At 36.5% G+C, this 19,024-nt stretch overlaps 1 protein-coding gene across 1 annotated transcript in view; it reads left to right on the top strand.

The window, feature by feature from the left end:
• Positions 1-19,024, top strand: part of inpp5f (inositol polyphosphate-5-phosphatase F) — a 62,641-nt gene that overhangs the window by 33,143 nt on the left and 10,474 nt on the right. Inside the window, exons 3-12 of the mRNA XM_003218614.4 lie at positions 6,958-7,094; positions 8,284-8,412; positions 9,291-9,458; positions 9,680-9,736; positions 11,184-11,382; positions 13,504-13,683; positions 15,090-15,157; positions 17,082-17,206; positions 17,653-17,730; positions 18,107-18,227. Of these exons, the coding sequence (XP_003218662.4) occupies positions 6,958-7,094; positions 8,284-8,412; positions 9,291-9,458; positions 9,680-9,736; positions 11,184-11,382; positions 13,504-13,683; positions 15,090-15,157; positions 17,082-17,206; positions 17,653-17,730; positions 18,107-18,227 (1,262 nt within the window). The remainder of the gene's footprint in view (positions 1-6,957; positions 7,095-8,283; positions 8,413-9,290; positions 9,459-9,679; positions 9,737-11,183; positions 11,383-13,503; positions 13,684-15,089; positions 15,158-17,081; positions 17,207-17,652; positions 17,731-18,106; positions 18,228-19,024) is intronic.

Genomic DNA, 19,024 nt, shown 5'->3' on the forward strand with positions numbered 1-19,024 from the left:
TAGCTTTATAGATATAGGAGCAAAAAGCACCAATAAATAACACTTGGTTACAGTTGAGCTATTCAGAATATCAGTGTAGCTTCTTAAATGGATGTTGCTTCAAAATTCACAGTAAGAAAATTGCATTAGAACAACTTATTTTTATACTTTCCAAAATGTTTTAAAAATAAAAGATCTGTCTGTAGTTAATTGTACATCAGATAGACGTTTCAAGGTAGTGTTGAGAACTGTTTGACCTTCTTTTGAGGTCTCTTCCAGAGCTATTTGAAACTTCACAAGAGTGTAATTTGAGTTCAGGTTATGCTATACTATTTCATTCTTTGTGTAATTTTTAGGCCCATTATTAACCCCCAACACTTCTCTTGTTCACTCCTTTTTATGTTAGTTGTACTGAGAAGTATAAGGGCAAAATATTAATTCACCTAATTAAGTTAAAGGAGTAAATGTTTTATAATAAAAATAATATATTAAGGCTGTAAAATAAGCACTGAACAAAACCTAGTGAGACGTTATTTCTGAATAAACATGTATAGAATTGTGTAGAATATCAAAATTATAGAGTGGCTAAAAGTATTTTATTACTCTTCCTGCTTTAACAATAATGAATATTCATGAAGCTTAGTAGTACTGGAATTCTGTTTTTTTTGTTATGAAAATAGTCTGCTGTCGTTGCTCACCTCTGCCTTACACACACACACACACACACACACACAAAATACCCCCCCCCCCCATATGAACTGGGATCAGAGCCTCAGGATCGCCACAAAAGTGGGAAAACACTGTATAAAAAGAAGCCTCTGTCGGAATCACTAGGTCCTGCATTGCAACACTGTAGTTAAACTCTTCTAGATGTTGTCTTTAGAGCATTGCTGGAAGACCTAGAGATTTTTAGAACATTTTAAATCAATTGAGTAATCAATTCTGCAAAAGTCAAACCCACAAATCTAGAGGACTGAATGTGTATGTGCAAATGGTAAATCTTTATAACTACACTTCCATCCCTCTTAATTTAATTTTGCAATTCTTTATACTGTTCATGGCTTTAGTACATATTTGCTGTAGTGAAGCTGATCACCATTTTATGGACACCATAAAATACAAGCTGAGTTCTCAGAGCCTGTGTCAAGAAACTGCAGATGTTATTGAAAGTGTGAGTTAATTGTCTGGATTAGGCACCTAACATGGGAATGGTAGAATTTAATCTTTTGCCCATGGCTTTTCCCAAGTCATGATTCTTGCTAGCTATATGAAAGGATGGGAAACTTGGAATTACTATCTTCAATATGATTATCTCTAAATAGGCTTTCTAAGGGACTTAGCATTAAAAATTTTGTATGCCTAGCTGGTTGGGTAATAAAGTAAGTTAAGGGAGTCAAACGCTTAGAAACCAGTCATGTTGCATATACAGTATGTCTGAAATCCCTAAATGATGCACTTCACAAATTATGGCAGAACAGTTGTGGTAAATCCATTCAAGCTATCATGTTTGGTAATCTGGTTTGTGACGCAAACCTTAGAAGAAATATTATGAGGTTTCAGGAGTTATTCAGAAGGCAAATGGCAACATTTGAAGTAGGGATGGACAAACCTTTTTTTACCCCAAGAGCCAAATCCAAATTTGATTGAAGTCTAAAAGATTACCTTACATTTGTAACAGACCGGAGACTAATGAAGCATTGTAAAAAGCATCTGCCTTAGTATTTTGCATGGAAAGTTCTTTTTTTCTGATCAGCTGCTGATTGAGTTTAAGAGCTTTTCACTGCATGGAAAGAGCGGGTAGGGGCATAATGAAAGAGATAGTGGATTGGATAGAGGACCCTGATGGACAGCATTTAGCAGATCAGAGATTACTGCATGAGGTCAGTGTGTTGGGCAAATGCTGTTCATTTTAATTTATTTCTGTGTTGTGACTGCATGGTGCTGTGTTGATTTTTCCTTGCTAGAATCCATGGGGCTCCTCCCATCTAGAACCTGAAAGGCACCATTTGTGGAAAGGAGTGAGATCCAGCAGAGATTCTCCTGGTGGAATGGTGTTGATAAGATTTTGAAGACTCTTCCCTGCTGATTCCTATGCTGTTGCAACAGTTGCTTCAAAGTGGTTTTTCTTTTTTGGAGACATGGGACGTCGGCAGGAAGGGCAATTAAAACAGGTCCGTTCCAACTTCAGTCAATAGGAGTATACTGCTGAGGAAGTCCAGTCTCTCAGAAGTCCGGACCCAAGTATCTTCTGAGTCAGGCATGGGCAAACTTCTGCCCTCCAGGTGTTTTGGACTTCAACTCCCAGTGCTTGTCCATCTCTCTTTCAGTTTGCTGCCTAGGTCACTCAAGGATAACATTTCAGAGTGTTGCCTCCAGGCTGACTTGTTATGTAAGTCCAGAATTGTATTCAGCATAGAAATCCAGTTCTTGTTTTCCTTCTGTTCCTGAAAAAAAGCCACAGTTGATAATGAACAAAGCAAATACAATGATAAGATGAAAATCATGCTATAGCATGATGCTAAACTAGATGTCTTGGGCGTCTGCTGTCCTCTCATCCGTATGTCGAATTAATGGAATATGGTGGTAGGACAACAAAGAAAATAAACTCCCATGTTTTCAAGAAAATAAAAGCTCATTTACAAGCATTCTAAATCGAAATGAATTAAGCGGCTGTACCCTGAGAGCTGCTTTTTTTGTTAATGTGTGATATTAACACATTAACAGGCTGGTAGGCAGCCAGCTGCAGCCAGCTGCAACAAATCACTCTGACCAAGAGGTCATGAGTTTGAGGCCAGCTCGGAGCCTGCGTTTGTCTCTGTCTTTGTTCTATGTTAAGGCATTGAATGTTTGCCTTATATGTGTAATGTGATCCACCCTGAGTCCCCTTTGGGGTGAGAAGGGCGGAATATACTGTAAATAAATACTGTAAATAAATATGATTAGTGTAATAAGAGTATTGTTTTGTGAGCGTCAGCGTGTTTTAGTGGTTTGAGCGTTGGACTTTGGAGACCAGGGTTCAAATTTCTGCGCAGCCACGGAAACCCACTGAGTGACTTCAGGCAAGTCACACTCAGCCTCAGAGGAAAGCAAAGCCAAAAAACAAAACAAAACAAAATCCATTGCAAAGAAAATCCTGCGATAGGGTTGGCTTAGGGTCCACCATAAATTGGAAACTCAAAGGCATACACCAGCAATTAATGTGATCCTAGAAATAGTGCATTAATTGGATTTCTTTTTGTCTTGATAATCCCTGAAATGGAACATCATTTGCACTTACTAGTTATTTTTGACAATCTATATCTATATAAATGAGTAATGGTGTCCTCCCCTCCCACTAAACAACAAAAGTACAAGCCCCAGAACCTAGAAATTTGGCAGCACAATCCACCATCCTTGCCCCTAGGTTCCGACAACAAAAAGAAAAGAAAAATAAAGTCCTAATTAGAGGGAGAGGAATAATTGTCTTTAGCCAATTGCTGCCAGTTAGAAGGCTAAGCTCCGCCCACTTGGTCTCCTAGCAACCTACTCAGCCCAGGGGACAGGCACAGTTAGGCCTCACTTAGGCCTCTTCGACACTGCCAATAAAATACAGATTATCTGATTTGAACTGGATTATATGGCAGTGTGGACTCAAGGCCCTTCCACACAGCTATATAACCCATTTATAATCTTATATTATCTGCTTTGAACTGGATTGTCTTGAGTCCACACCGCCATATAATCCACTTCAGTGTGCATTTTATTCAGCTGTGTAGAAGAAGCCTCATATAATCCAGTTCTAAGCAGATAATATAAGATTATAAATATACAGTAGAGTCTCGCTTATCCAACATAAACACCCCGGCAGAACATTGGATAACTGAATATGTTGGATAATAAGGATTCAGGAAAAGCCTATTAAACATCACATTCCCTCACGACCCTTTCTGCTGCCAAACGGCCATCCATGTCTATGCCAGGCATCCTCAGAGATCTGTTTGAAAACAGACAAGTGGGATGTTTATTTCTATCTCACCAATGATATTCAGGATGGGACAACTCTGATCTGTCTGAGGCGACTGTGAATGTTCCCCTTGGCCACCTTGATTACCATTGAATGCCCTTCCACCTTCAAGGCCTGCCTGCTTCCTGCTTCGGAGGGGGAATCCTTTCTTGGGAGATGTTAGCTGGCCCTCAGTACATCATGTCTGAAATTCCCTGATTGCTCAGTGCTGTTCTTTAGTTGACTGTCCTGATTTCACAGATTTTTTTAACACTGGGAGCCACATTTTGTTCATTCCAGGCAGGCAGGAACCATCCAGGCTTTGAAGCTACAAGGCTATTCAGTGCCAATTCCAACATTCACACTTGCCTAAAGCAGACAACAGTTCTTTCTTCAACCCTGGTCATTCCACAGATATATAAACCCCACTTCCTTTCGTTACAACACATTTCACAACCTCTGAGGATGCCTGCCATACACGGAAGCGAAACATCAGAAGAGAATACATTTGGAACATGACCAGGCAGACCACAGAACTCAGAGCAACCCAGTACAAAGAGAAACAAAAATAATAAAATAAATACAAAAAAACAAATAAAAAAACAAAATAAAATAATACAATTAAAAAACATAAATAAAAATAATATAATCAAATAATAAAATATAATACATACAAATAATAAAATAAAATAATAAAAACACAAATAATAATAAAAGAATAAAAAATAGCATAAATACAAATAATACAATAAAATAATAAAAAACACTAAAAATAATTAAAAACACTAAAAATTAATACAATAAAATACTATAATAACGGAAAATAACTAAAAATAATACAAGAAAATAATAAAATATAATAAATAAAAAGATAAGTTACAATAAAATTAATTAAAAAATACAAATAAAGTCAAATAAAAATTCCACAACCATTTTAAACCAATACCACCACCACCACTTTGCCACAGCAACGCGTGGTTGGGCACAGCTAGTCTTTTATATACTAATATTAAACCAGGACCTTCCAACAAACCAGAAAAGGAAACTGGTTGCGGTAGTTCTATTTTCTCTTCATCCACTATTATTGAAGGAAGGAAGATAGCCCTTTCTCTCTGTCAAATCATTTGGAATACAGTATCATTCTTTTTGGTCCCTATTTTTGGACTCATAAAATCATGTTGTGCAGAACCCAGGTATAGGTGATACATGAACTGATTTTTCTAAAACGGCAGCTGCTAAGGCAGTAACAGAAAGAAATTGTGTTTGCTGTGTATCCATCATAGAGAAGGGAAACCGTGACTTGCATCATAATCCTGGTAGGCAAACTTCAGGGCTGTTATATGAAAAGGCAGCGTTCCTAAACTCCTCAAAGCATTGACACTGTTCAGCTCAAGGTGAGCATGCTATTGCAGCCAAGGAGATAAGGAACAGCTAGCCAGAAAAGTTCACAAGAAAAAATGAGGAAAAAAGGTTATATACAAGTTTAATCTTGTTTGCATTTTGTTGCCTGAAAGCTTAGGTCCTTGAGCATTAACCACAAATGACTATTGCAAGTACATAGACCAAAAAATGTTAAAGGCAACAACAATAATGATACTTACTGTCAATATGGATATGGATAACCCAGTGGCTTAGTAGGAATATAAATATACAGAATGAGATGGAATACCACAACTTAGAACTAGGAAATGAATACATGCAGAGAGTCCTGCCAAAGTAATATTCTGAGTAGAGCTCCATGCACGTTCTCTTGTCAGTTGTAAGTTGTGATTTTTTTGTAGTTTATGTGTCTGTGGTTGAGGCCCTTACCTTTTGTTTTTGGTCCCCTGACTAAAAAAGAGTTACTCTGGTTTCATTTTTATCTATTCTGTATATAGATATATTTCTTGTAATGTATTTCATTATGATTTGACTTTGGTTGTCAATAGATATTTTTTCTAGGCAGCTCTATAATCTAGTTCCATATGAAATGTTATATTAATATTTCTGTATTACATACATTTTATCACTCTAAAGCAAAGCTCCTCTGTGCAGTTTTAATAGTGTGTTTGAGCATCTAACAGTGCCATGTTATTGATTACAAACTTTGATTCTTCAGCCAAGAGTGCAATCCTGTCCATACTTGTGTAGGAGTAAGCATCGTTGAACTTGGCAAGGACTGCTTCTGAATAAGCATGTTTGGAGTCGTGCTCTAAGCCACCGAGCAGCATTTAATAGGTTTTTCCTGCCAGTTCTAATACAGCTTTTGCGTTTGTTAACAGGCTGATTGATCTTACAAAAAGAGCTACCTTTCTGGAAATCAAGTTTTAATCTGTTATTCTAATCTAAGAACCCCCAATCGGGTAATAAACATTACTGGCTAATGATAAAGAACACACACACATATATAAGAGGAGGTGACTAAAAGCAGTAAGTAGATTGGAACAATGCAGAACATTCTAAAAAGCCTAAAAATCTGACATAGGGCACCACTATGATTTCAATCAGCTAAAATTTCTGAATTGTTTTCTGGGGCAATCTGACATTTGAGTACAGTCATTTAACCTGAAAATAACTAAATTGTAAATTGCTGTAGCAGATGACACAATTAACACAAAATGGAATTTGTGAAAGATGCATCTGGTTGTCTCATCACATGCAAAACCAAGGAAGAATCTATGTAACATTATTTCCCTCATAGTAGGACCAGTCCTGAATATTCCTTTGAACACTTTCTTTTTGCATGTACTTAGGCCCCATCTACACTGCCATATAATGTCGTTTGAAACTTCATTATATGGTTAGTGTAGAACTCATGTAATGCAATTAAACTGCATTACTTGAGTCTACTCTATATTGACCATACAATTCATCACACTACTGCTGGGCTCAAGCTGAAATAGTTCAGCACTGAGGAAATACAGTGTAGAGTCAAGCGTTGCTTCTGACTGTATTAGAATTATATTGATATATCTATTTTCATTATGCATGAATGCCTTTGGATTCTTTTAAAACAGATTTGCCTTGGTGGCTGCTTTTGATTCGCCAGAAAGTAGTGATTGGGAAGCTTCCAGGAGATCATGAAATATGTAAAGTGACAAAAATTGCAGCAGTGCCCCTCTCTGAAGCGGAACCCCAGGATCTGGATCTGGAGGTAAGATTAAAACTCTGCTCTGAAATCTCTGTGTGCTTACCTTCAAATTGCCTGCTAACTTACAACAACCTTATAGATTTCATAGGATGTTCTTAAGCAAGAAATATTCAGAGGAAGATTGTTAACTTCTTCCTTTGAAATATAGCATACAGTACATTTGCTGGTTGTCTCCATCCAAGTACTAACCAGAGCTAACTCTGCTTTACTTCCTAGATCACTTTGGATTAGGTCGCTTTAGGATATTTAGATAGATATACTGGATCAATATTTAGTATGAGGAACAACAGATCTTGTCACAAGAACCCTGTGATAGGGTCACCATAAGCTGGAAATGACTCGAAGGCCCATAAAAACAATGCAGATATACTGGAACAACATTTAAAAGGAGGGATGAACAATCATCGTTAATGAAAAAGGGGACTTTCAGATGCAATTGCAATTTCCAGTTCTCAGACATCTTAAAGCTGAATTTTGAATACTTAAAATGCAAAAGAATTAACAACCAGATCTCACTACTGAGCCCAGCAATAGTGAGATCACCCTGGAGTCACTTAAAGGCACCAGATCCTTCTTGTAAAGGAGACCACCAAGTAATAGCAGGTTCTGTAGGCCATATTTCAGATGAAGGAACTGGCAAAATCACCTCTGAATTTGATTTGCCTAAAAAAACTGTTTGAGAAGTCAACAGTTAATCTGGAAATGTTCACAGTTTCTCATAAAAGGTGCTCCCTTTATGATTAGATTTGTTTGAGGGACAACATTTGTTAATCCAGAGTTGAGCCCATACCATGACAACAATGTTGTAGAACAGAGGAAAGAGGGTTGAGAGGAATTTATGTTCCGTTTGTTCTGTAATGGAGTTTAATCTCTTTTTTGTGGAGTCTATTCCAACTTTTATTAGATATCTGTTTTCAAATGCTTACTTTTAGTTAGCGTTGTTGGCGATTGGTATTACAGGTTTATGAATACTAATATTAATATTACTAATAATTTTATTCCTTACCCACCTTTCCCTGTGGCTTGAGACGGGTTGAAAATCTGAAAATACAAAGATGCAGATGTTACTAACTTTTATTTAAGCTGTTTGAAAAGATTAAATATACTTTGCATTAACTACAGAAGATTATTTTTATATAATCATTTTCTACGTATCTTTTATATAATCAAATTTTACTACATTTCTTTTCAGCTCTGTAAAAAACATCATTTTGGAATATACAAACCAGAGAAGATTACACAATCTCCAGATGATTCTAAATTTCTGCTCAAGACCTTCACTCAAATTAAATCAAATGTTGCTGCTTCTAATAAAAGGAAGGTGGGGATTACTTGCGGTATTTTAAAGGGTTTAGAAACTCTCACTTGTGGTTCACATTAGCTATGGTTTCCCTTGACCAAACTCTCAGCTGTGGCTATTCTTCAGTAAGTGTCAAACCATAATTTACAGTGCAATCTTGTTTCTTTTAACCGTAGTTAATAATAATAATTTAGGATTTCGGTGATATGATAGGTTAATCTAAAGTGAAAACAGAAATTTACAATTTTGTGGCCATGCCTGGAAATGAGCAGGGCATGCAAGCACAATAAGGCTTTATGCAGCTCTGAATTTACTTTGTATTTAAAGTGGACCAGGTTTCTGCTGAGTTGTAAAGGATAATTAAATTAGTACTAAGTCCTACCCTTCTGATCTGATCTAATGTTTGACACAATAAGGATTATGTTTCATTCTACTTTAACACCAGTTGGAAGCAAGATGTTATGTTAGGAGTCTGCTTTTATGGTTCATGCAGCCATTGCACGGTGGTCATAACAGAAGTACAGTTCTAATAATGAGGAAAGATAGGAAGATTTCTTTTTTTGGGAAGGCCATATAGGACGGAAGTAGCCATGTATTTATAGTGAAAAATCTTATTTTGAATTCCTAGGTAATTTTCATGATGGACCTAGCCCATGGTTGCATTTTTCATATTGAACTCATACAGGATGAAATGTGAATTAATTGATTTTGGTTAGAAAAGAGATTTTATTGTGTAGATACAGATGTCCATTAAAGACTTTCTTTTGTGGGAGTTTGTTGTCTGTCTCTTGCAATTTGAAGCTAGCTTTGAACTTCTCTAAATGATTATCCAAACCAAGGCATTTTTCTACATTTGACTGGCATCAACAATACCAATTTTAGTATTTTGGTATTTACAGGTTAAAGAAAGTAAAGAGAAAGAGAGACTGGAGAGGCGGCTGCTAGAAGAACTCTTCAAAATGTTTATGGACTCTGAATCCTTTTATTATAGTTTAACGTATGACCTAACAAATTCTGTGCAAAGGCAAAGTGCCTGTGAGAAGGCTGCCTTGCCACTTTGGAAGAAGGTAGGAGTATGTATGTTATTTTTATTTGACTTGACATTGATATATATCTATATATGTGCCTATATCGGGAATTTGCACCTCTAAATTGAAAGAACTTGTTTTTCCCCCACTTGATAAACTCCTTGCTTTAGAATGTATTCTGGTAAAGGGGAGTTCATTAGGGAAAAGCTTTCTTCAGTACTTTTTAGGTAGAAAAGATTTATGTTGCATTTTATTTTTAGGTTGATGACAGATTCTTTTGGAACAAGCACATGCTTGAAGACCTGATAAATATTGGGGTAAGCTATTTTTATACAAGCATTCTCCGCTTTTCTGTGACTTTGTTTTTTAGTGTTTTGCTGTTTCGGCAGATCTAAATTATAGCCATATACAGCACTTTAAATCCCTTGTCCATTCATGCAGCCATGCTCTGCTTTTTGTTCTCTCTCATTCTACTAAGCAGGGTGTTTTTTTCCACTCTGTAAATCTACTTAGCACACTATTTTTCCTCTCTTAGTCAATTCAGCGTTTCTAATGTTTAGTCTACTGGTTTCCTAGTTCATAACCTGGTTCCTAACATGTTGAATAATCTGATTTCTGCATGCATATATATTTTATTTAGAACCTTAATGTGCTGTGCATCATTCTGTTCTACTTTCTGGTCAGTACTTCATAATGGACAGGGCTGTGGCACAACTGGTTAGTAGCCAGCTGCAACAAATCACTACTGACTGAGAGGTCATGGATCCAAAGGCGCACACACAAAATGGTTTTTTATGCTTTGGGAATATTGTGCATATATGTGCAACATATATTATATATGATGTTTTCTCCAGTCAGTATCCTTTGCCCTACTCTTTCTTTTCTTTTAAAAAATGGCATGTGGTTTTTGAAGTAAGTTGTAAATTATTAGGCATTGAAGCTCAGCGCACATTAACTACATCCTTTGCCATGGGCATTAGTTTTATCATCCATCTTTAAAATGTCTTGCAATTCACACTAAAACATTTCTTCAGCTGTATATTTTTAGAGCATATATTAAAATAGTAAAGTACCACTTTGAAATTGTTATAGTGTTAATATCTCTATAATGCATGATAAAAATGGCTCTCTCTGGTCCCTGCCATTTTAACAAGTTGTTATTGGAACAGGTCACCAGAGAGTTTATTTTATAGTAAGCATGATAGAGATTAATGCTGTCGTTTCATACCATTATGGCGACATAAAGCTTTACTCCTAAAATGCTCATTAAAGAAAATAAATGAGAAAACTTTTCTGATCTTCATAATGAACAGTCTCTCTATTGAATGAACAGCTGTGATTCTAAACCAGATGGCACTATGTAACAAAACTTGAAAAATGTTTTGTTCGTGATTTGAAAGTGTTATTTCCTGTTTAATTGTGCGGTCCCTACTTTGGAAGTAGTTGTTCTACTCCAGAAACTTTGTTGTTGTGGCTGCTACAAACTAAGTTGAATTGGTTGAGACTCTATGAGATATTTACTGAAAAACTATAGCAAAATGTGCTGCAGGATGTCTCGCAAAACTGTTTTTGCAGTTTAATAACCTTTTCCAATGTTTTTATGATAGAACCAATTAGTAAATGACATTTATAACCCAGCAACAAAAATTGTGTTACATAGTATAATTCCTGTTCTGTATACTTTCTTCCTTTAACTTTTTTGAACATGCAGATTGCACCTTTTTACTGGTTTTGAAATATGTGTTTGTTTATTTCACTTTGCAGGAATCTGAATTAGATTTTTGGATTATCCCAGTCATCCAGGGATTTGTTCAGATTGAAGAGCTTGTCGTGAATTATAACGAAACGTCAGATGAGGAGAAAAGCAGTCCAGAGACACCACCTCAAGAGCCCATTTGTGTAGATGATATTCACCCATGTTTTCTTGTGGCCCTTATCTCACGGCGCAGCCGCCATAGAGCCGGTAAAAGCATGTAGACGAGTCAACTTAAAACAACTACTGACATTTAAATTGGTATTTTCTTGCTGAGAAGCAAAAATGTCAAAATGTTGGCAGTGCTCTTCCATGTGGGAAATGCTCTACCACCTTCACGTTGTGCATTGGGAACTGGGGAGCTATTACAAGAGATTATGTTGCATATTGCTGTGACAAGTTTCACAGGCTATTAAATAATGTAAGCGTATTGATCCAGTCAAGACTGTATATACTTAGGAAGAAATTCACAGAAAGAATAAGCAATTTCTTCAGAGACTCTGCTTCTGTTCGGACAATATTCCTTTGCTCTAACCAACCATATCCAGACAACAGGATCTGTGTCTCTTCATGGCAGGAAAAGCGATTAAAATTAATTTGATGGTGAAAAATAGCAAATACAGTAGAGTCTGACTTATCCAACTTTCGCTTATCCAATGTTCTGTATTATCCAACGCCTTTTAGTAGTAAATGTTTTTGTAGTAAATTTTTCAATACATTCAGATATTTTGGCTAAATTTGTAAATACAGCAATTACTACATAACGTTACCGTGTATTGAACTGCTTTTTCTATCAATTTGTTGTAAAACATGATGTTTTGGTGCTTAATTTGTAAAATCATAACGTAATTTGACATTTAATAGGCTTTTCCTTTATCCCTCCTTATTATCCAACATTTTTGCTTATCCAACATTCTGCTGGCCTGTTTATGTTGGATAAGCGAGACTCTACTGTATTATATTTTCATTATTCTTTGCACTGTAAGGGCTTAAGAACATCAAGTATCTGTAGTCTGCAATCTCAGTGAATTGAATCTCAGGTATATTTAAATGTCATTTCCTGTAAAGCTGGTGTAGGGGCAACCGAAAATTTTTGCTTAAGATTTTTGCTTAAGATTTTTGCAACTTAGAGATTGGGCTGTTAATATATCAACATCTGCCAGGTATTCCCCCCCCTCCAAAAATATATGCTTTTTCAAATGCTCTTTCTGGAATTCTCAGATAGATGTCTTGGCAGTGTTTGTCCTTGGGAAGGAAAAATAGAGTTGAAGGTTTTGGTTCCCTAGACCTTTTGAATGTACAGCACTGATACCTTTTGTCTTGGTCCTTTAATCTAGCAGTTCTGTGTTCTGCAGAAACCTAGGGTTCCACCAAAGCATCATAAGGTTTCCGTGAAAATAATTTAAACATATTTTAAGATAAAACCGCAAGATTGGTACTTCCCAGAAACTAGCAGGGATACCGATTGGATACAAAACCCATTTGTCAACCAGAATAATACACCTCACATGTTCTCTGAGTCAGAATATGAAGATCTTATTTAAAATCCCCTGCTTTAAAAATGAAATTTAAATATGTGCCACTGAATATCTTTTGGTTAGGAGTGTCATTACTTAGAAAAAGCTATCCAAGCCCTGCTTCTCTTCATGTCTACTTATTTATGTGAATTAGGTTTTTCAGTGTATGCTTCCACCAAAAGCAAATTTAGGAGTAAGCCAGATCCTGCTTTTGATTTTCATATTCGGCTGTCAGATATAAAGCCCAATTTGAAATCTGTTCTAAGTACAAAAAGGAAACAGTTTCATTGACTGGATTCACATTAGGTGGGAGTCTTAATATTTTTGTGCCAAAATAAAGGTTTGTAGTTATATTTTAAATGTTTTCTCTTTATCTCCAAACCTATTAGATTTGGAGACAAATACAGTTAGACAATAGGAGTTGATGAAGAAAGAACTTTGTGGAGTTACAATGCTTATTAAAATCCAGGTACATAGTTAGGTTTCTGTAGGAAAATCACGGATAGAGTTGGGTTCAGTGGGAAAAAAATGCCTTCTGAAGTGTTCCATGACCAAAAAAGTTTGGGAACTGTTTCTTTACTCCTCTCCATCTACTTCAAGAGTAATCTATTGGTAGCTGTTTCACTCTTAATTTTCATAGTGGTAGTTATATTAAGCTGTTGCAACAGAGCTTCACGATATGATTTCCTTTAAAAAACTCTATGGGCTGTTATAAAGCTATCTTGCTTAGCAGTTGAGAATTTTATGATATATAGTGTGAGGATTGTTATTCAAATCCTACATCTTTCCTGAGAATTCTTTGCTCATATTCTAGGCATGCGCTACAAACGAAGAGGAGTTGATAAAAATGGGAATGTGGCAAATTATGTGGAGACGGAACAATTGATTCATGTCCACAACCACACCCTGTCTTTTGTTCAGACAAGGGGATCTGTGCCTGTGTTTTGGAGTCAGGTTGGTTATAGATACAATCCCCGGCCACGGCTGGACAAAGGTTAGTTTTGGTATAGTATCACTAAATTTTGCTATATTTAAAATTTTACTGATGACTTTGGGCTACATTTCATGCAGCACTAGAGCTGATCATACATACCCATATTTTGGCTTTGAATGTGTTTAACACCCAAGAGAAGTACCCCATATGTGCTGTATATAAAAATGATAAAGCTGAAAGTGTCAGTGTTTTTGTAGTGACTGTCTTGTTCCTGTTATGAATCAGGAAGAGCCTTGACTTAAAAACGGAGCCTGCTACTCTTTGGTTAACATAACTTCTGTGGAGGAAATTCACCCTACAAAGAAATCTGTGATGACATCTTGAAATTTGCATCTGTGATGCCCACATTCTGCTGTCTTCCTGTTTTTGTACTGCTCCATAATTGTAATTTGGATGACTTGTCATTTCCGTTTATTTAAATTATAAACAGTATCAAGTCTGATGTTGTCTGAACTGATATGCCACTTTAATTTTTTTAATGGGAGATCATCCTTTTTGGAGGCAGACCAGTGGCTCAGCTATTACGGTAGAATCAAATCTAACGTGCAGAAAATTTTAAACATGGCTGTCAGGCTGAATTAGTTAAAGCCCCAATAACTTTGGATCATGCAGTTGACATGAGTTGCTGGAATTGAACTTGATCTGCGCACTGTCACTGAACACTGATACACAATTTTGTTACCAAAGAAGAGAAGCAACATCATTCAACATCATATATAGCTGGAGTTACACTTTAATAAGTATCTGTTCTGACTTACCATTTCAACTTAAAAGCAAACCTACAGAACCAGTATACTTGGGGATTGCCTGTATACTGCAAGGATACATGGAGCAGAGCTTTGTTTTAAATTAGTTCTTTTCAGGCTATTTGATATGGTTGTCCAGAATTCTTTCCTAATAGTCCAGGTGCCAGGATCATATCAGTGCAATATTATTTGTACAATAGCACAATTTCTTGGAAACTTGTTGCAGTTTGGCAACTGATGGCTCATGGACTGGTATCGCTCTATTGACCGCTACTTTAAGTAGCACTATTTTAGATAATTAAGTGCAATTCATTAAGTGCAATAATCTGGGTAATGCCATCTTCTCCGTGCTGAATATGTGTTTTTATCATTTGGAATAGTAGCAGGGTCATTGGTGAGAATAAAATATAAATTCAGCCTTGCCATAAGAATTTTCAGGCAAACCTCTTTGCGACTGGAAGAAGTTCTCATGAAAAGGTGTCCTGGTATTTGTTTATAATTTCTGTAATAGTTACTACACACATCACTTAGTAATAGTTCCCCCCCCCCCTCTGTAAAATTACTTTCCACATAAATCTGTGCCTGTATGATCCTGTAGCAGTGTTTAATGTGACCATTACATATCCCAAGTTTTATTCAAAGTGTTTCTGTACATTCCAGGTGAAAAGGAAACGGTCCCTTACTTCTTTGCACATTTTGAAGAACAATTAAAAATCTATACAAAACAGGTGAGCTTGCCTAATTCTAATAAAGTTTGAAATCATGGTGACTTCAGCCGAAGGTTTTATTTTTTGAGAAATAATTAATGACATCATCAAGATGATAAATGTGACAAGAACTGATCCAAAGGTGCTCTTCAGTATGACATAGTTGTTCACTAGAACAGTTCAATTATTACTACTGCTCAAGAGAAGTTGGGAGTGTCTGGATGTTTGTTTGTGTCCCTGTGTGTTTGTAGATGTTTGTGCACATTAGCGCTTTTCCCTCAATCTTAAATATTTTAGCTATTATATAGGGAAAAACTGGAATATGTGTCAGTAAGGAAAACTTTAGTTCTATCTGGTGGTATTTGTTCCTACTAATCCAGTGGATGTTTCTACTAATGCTCGGTGTGGCACCTGTCTTTTAACAACTTACCAACAAATGTGTAAAGTTTGGCTTAATGCCTTCTGATGGCATGCATCTGTAGAAATGTTTAAGCCCCATTCTCTGAAATGTAACAGTTGCTGTACTACTTCATTCTATTTTATGAATTAGTTGCATTATAATTATCAAGGTTGCCCACTTTCCTTCTGTTTTGTTTGATTTTATTTTAATGTTGTTTAATTTTGGAAAGAAGAACTTGTGCTTGGTATTCAATATTAATAAAATGTATAATGAAAGGAGAAAATCAGAAAATAGAACTAAAAAGAATGAGCATCTAGATTGTGTGTCACAGTGAGATGTGAAAGCTTAAGAAAAGTGTCAGCCCCCCCCCCCCCCCCAAAGTGTCTCAGACCGAGAAAGAACTGAGACAGCATGGGGCACTGCAGTTGGTAGAAGACTCGGCAAAAACTAAATGCCTTGCTTCATGAAAGCAGAAATACTTTCCAGCAGTGTGGGGAAGCTGGTGTTGTCCACCCCCCAAGACTTCACAGACATTATGTGTAACCAATTTTACCACTTAAGGGGAAGAGCCAGTCTCACCTTGCCAGTTCCATCTTGGGTTTCTTTCATGAAACCCTTGAGGATTGACAAATTTGATCCAGCAGATGTGTCTGTTAATAGGTGTGTTCAGCAACAGGTTGTGTCTTTATAGAAGGTTGCTGTCCATCCTAGGGGTGTGGTGACCACCTTTGTTGGCCTCAGTTCGAAGGTTTGCCTCCTCTCATTGCTGGAAAACAGAACATTGGTGCTGACCGCGAAAATTCATTTCAAGCAGTTGTGCGGAGGTGATACTTCCTACCTATTTAGTACGTTTTGTGTGATTTCATTCTGCTGGCGGCACGCACACATACATACACAGAGCTGTCCCTCCATATTTGAGGTTCTCACCTCTGCAGATTTGATTACCCACAGATTTAATTTAAAAATATCTAAAACAATGTCTATATCTTCCAGTGTAACTGTATGATCAACCTCCTCCAGGCATGTTGGAGGACCTGGTGGTTTCTAGAGAGAACAACTTTCTAGTTCTCCAATGCAGCTTTGTTGTGCCATCACTGTGAAGATGGGGCTGATTCACCCTTTTAGGGTGGTAAAGTTAATTGACATATAAAGTGCCCTGTTCGTAAAGCATAAGGGAGGAGCCTGACCCAGTTTGAAGGATTCTCTCCCTGTTGTAAATTAACCTTTACGATAAGTAGCAATATTCAATTTCCTTCTGCTTATAAATGATCATTGGATACAGTATTAGATGGTTCATACCAGAATGTAGATTATATCTTACGTTAATATGATGACACCACCAAGGATACAACATATTGGCAGCAGTCATTGAAAAAGTATTTGGCACTTATTTAGAAAGATAAAGCTGAGAACTAAAAACATTGGGTGCTTAAAACAATAATCTGATACTAGAATCCTTGCTCAAACAAGTGAGCAGTTGCTTGTGTGCCATTATTTTCCATTATTTCAATAGATTTGTCTTTTTATTCTACTCATTTTGAACAGATTATCATTAACTTGGTGGACCAGACTGGCCGAGAAAAAATTATTGGTGATACGTATCTTAAGCAGGTTTTACTGTACAACAACCCAAGTCTTACTTATGTTTCATTTGACTTCCACGAACACTGGTAAGTCTGTCAAAAATATCTAGGGCAATTTAATACTAAAATCCTAAATGATAGCATTCTGTTGTTCATTTACATCAGCCTTATAAGCAGGTACAATATGACAGGTGTTCTTTAGTTCTGATGTTGGTGGTTTATGTTACCAAAAGATTTCATTTTCTTTGTAAAATCTCAAAAACTGTCCAGATAAAATGGTTGAACAAATGTGTTCTTCAGTATTTACATATATAGTCAGCCAAGATTGAAGCATGCAGTTCCAAAACTTTGAGCAATCCTCCCAATTCGCGTGTGAATAAAAGTAGATCTAGTTTTATGCAGCTATTTTGTAACAAATGGTTAAAAAATACTTAGAAAAAAGGATATAATTGCTACAGATTTTATTTGGTGATGTAAACAAAGCAATCCTATGGCTATAAAAACCTTAAAGAAGTTTTCTTTGTGTTTTTTAGCCGCGGGATGAAGTTTGAAAATGTCCAGACGTTAACAGATGCTATTTCAGATATCATCACTGATGTGAAGTGGTGCTGGTTGGTATTCTCACGATCCCTTTACTTTAAAAAAGTGCCCTCTTCAGTTGTGCTTGGTTACTTAAGATAAATAAAGGAGAAGATGGGACAAGAGATAGATTCTACATTCATAATCTCCACCTAGGGCAGTGGAATTTTTAAAAATAAAATATAATATATGGAAATAACATGGATAATATTTTATGCAGTAGCTCCGTTTTTCTGTAAGGATAAGATGGGAGGGTATTTACACGATTTGTAACCTGTCTGTTGACATGGACAAATATCTGTATATTAGTGACCATGGAAACACTCGTAATAATTTAAGTTTCTCTTGTAATCAGTATAAGATGGTTATATTGTAAGCTTTCTAAACATTTTTTTTGCTTGTTGGAAGGGTGGACCAAGCTGGTGTGATTTGTAAGCAGGAAGGAATTTTCCGAGTTAACTGTATGGATTGCTTGGATCGAACAAACGTTGTCCAAGCTGCTATTGCTCGTGTAGTTATGGAACAACAGGTATTCTGGCTATTGAAACTTTTAACTATAAACCCTTAATGAGAACAATGTGGAATGTGGTTGATGAGCCTTGACTGTATTGGGCTGGAATGGAAATGTGTATGTAGTTTTTCCATGTCACATTGCTTAATTCTGTTAATGCAATGCTTGAGCTCATTGAAGGACACTTGTTATAGGGATGCCAAACTAATTTCCTTTGTATGGTTGAATTTATAATGTTTAAATGCAATTTTTACAGTTAACCCCTTAAAGGTCCTTCTTCTATGTTGGGTAGCTTTGATTTAGAATAGTGATTTCGAAGGGCATTGTTGAGATCTTAACATGATAAGCACTGGTTTTAAACCTGATATACAGTATCCAGGAGAGTAAAGTGGACTTCATAACATTCTGAGAGATTGCAACCTCCTGGAGAAGAATACATTTATGCGCTAGTGTTCTGTAGCAGCCAGTTAGTTAAGTTATAAGTTTCCAAAGTTACCTCTCTTGGTGTGACTCCCTCAAATGTCATTCACTTGTGTTCTGATCAGTAGCAGAATGGACCCTCTTTTCACTATGCAGCTGATGCCTGCTTAAGAGGATGTTGGGGAGGGAGTTTGGGTCATAGCAGTAGTGTCACAATCATGACTAAATAGTGATGATGAATATGGAATAGTTACCATCCATAATAACTATCCTGTGTTCCCAATAGCTACTTAGTCACAGTTGAAATCCTGTTGCCATGACCCTATCTCCAATCTAATTTACAATTTATCAGCTGTATGGGGAGAAGGGGGTTAATTCTGCAGACAGTTGGAACA

The sequence above is a fragment of the Anolis carolinensis genome, chromosome 3 (genome assembly GCF_035594765.1).
Source record: "Anolis carolinensis isolate JA03-04 chromosome 3, rAnoCar3.1.pri, whole genome shotgun sequence".
Classification (NCBI taxonomy): Eukaryota; Metazoa; Chordata; class Lepidosauria; order Squamata; family Dactyloidae; genus Anolis; species Anolis carolinensis.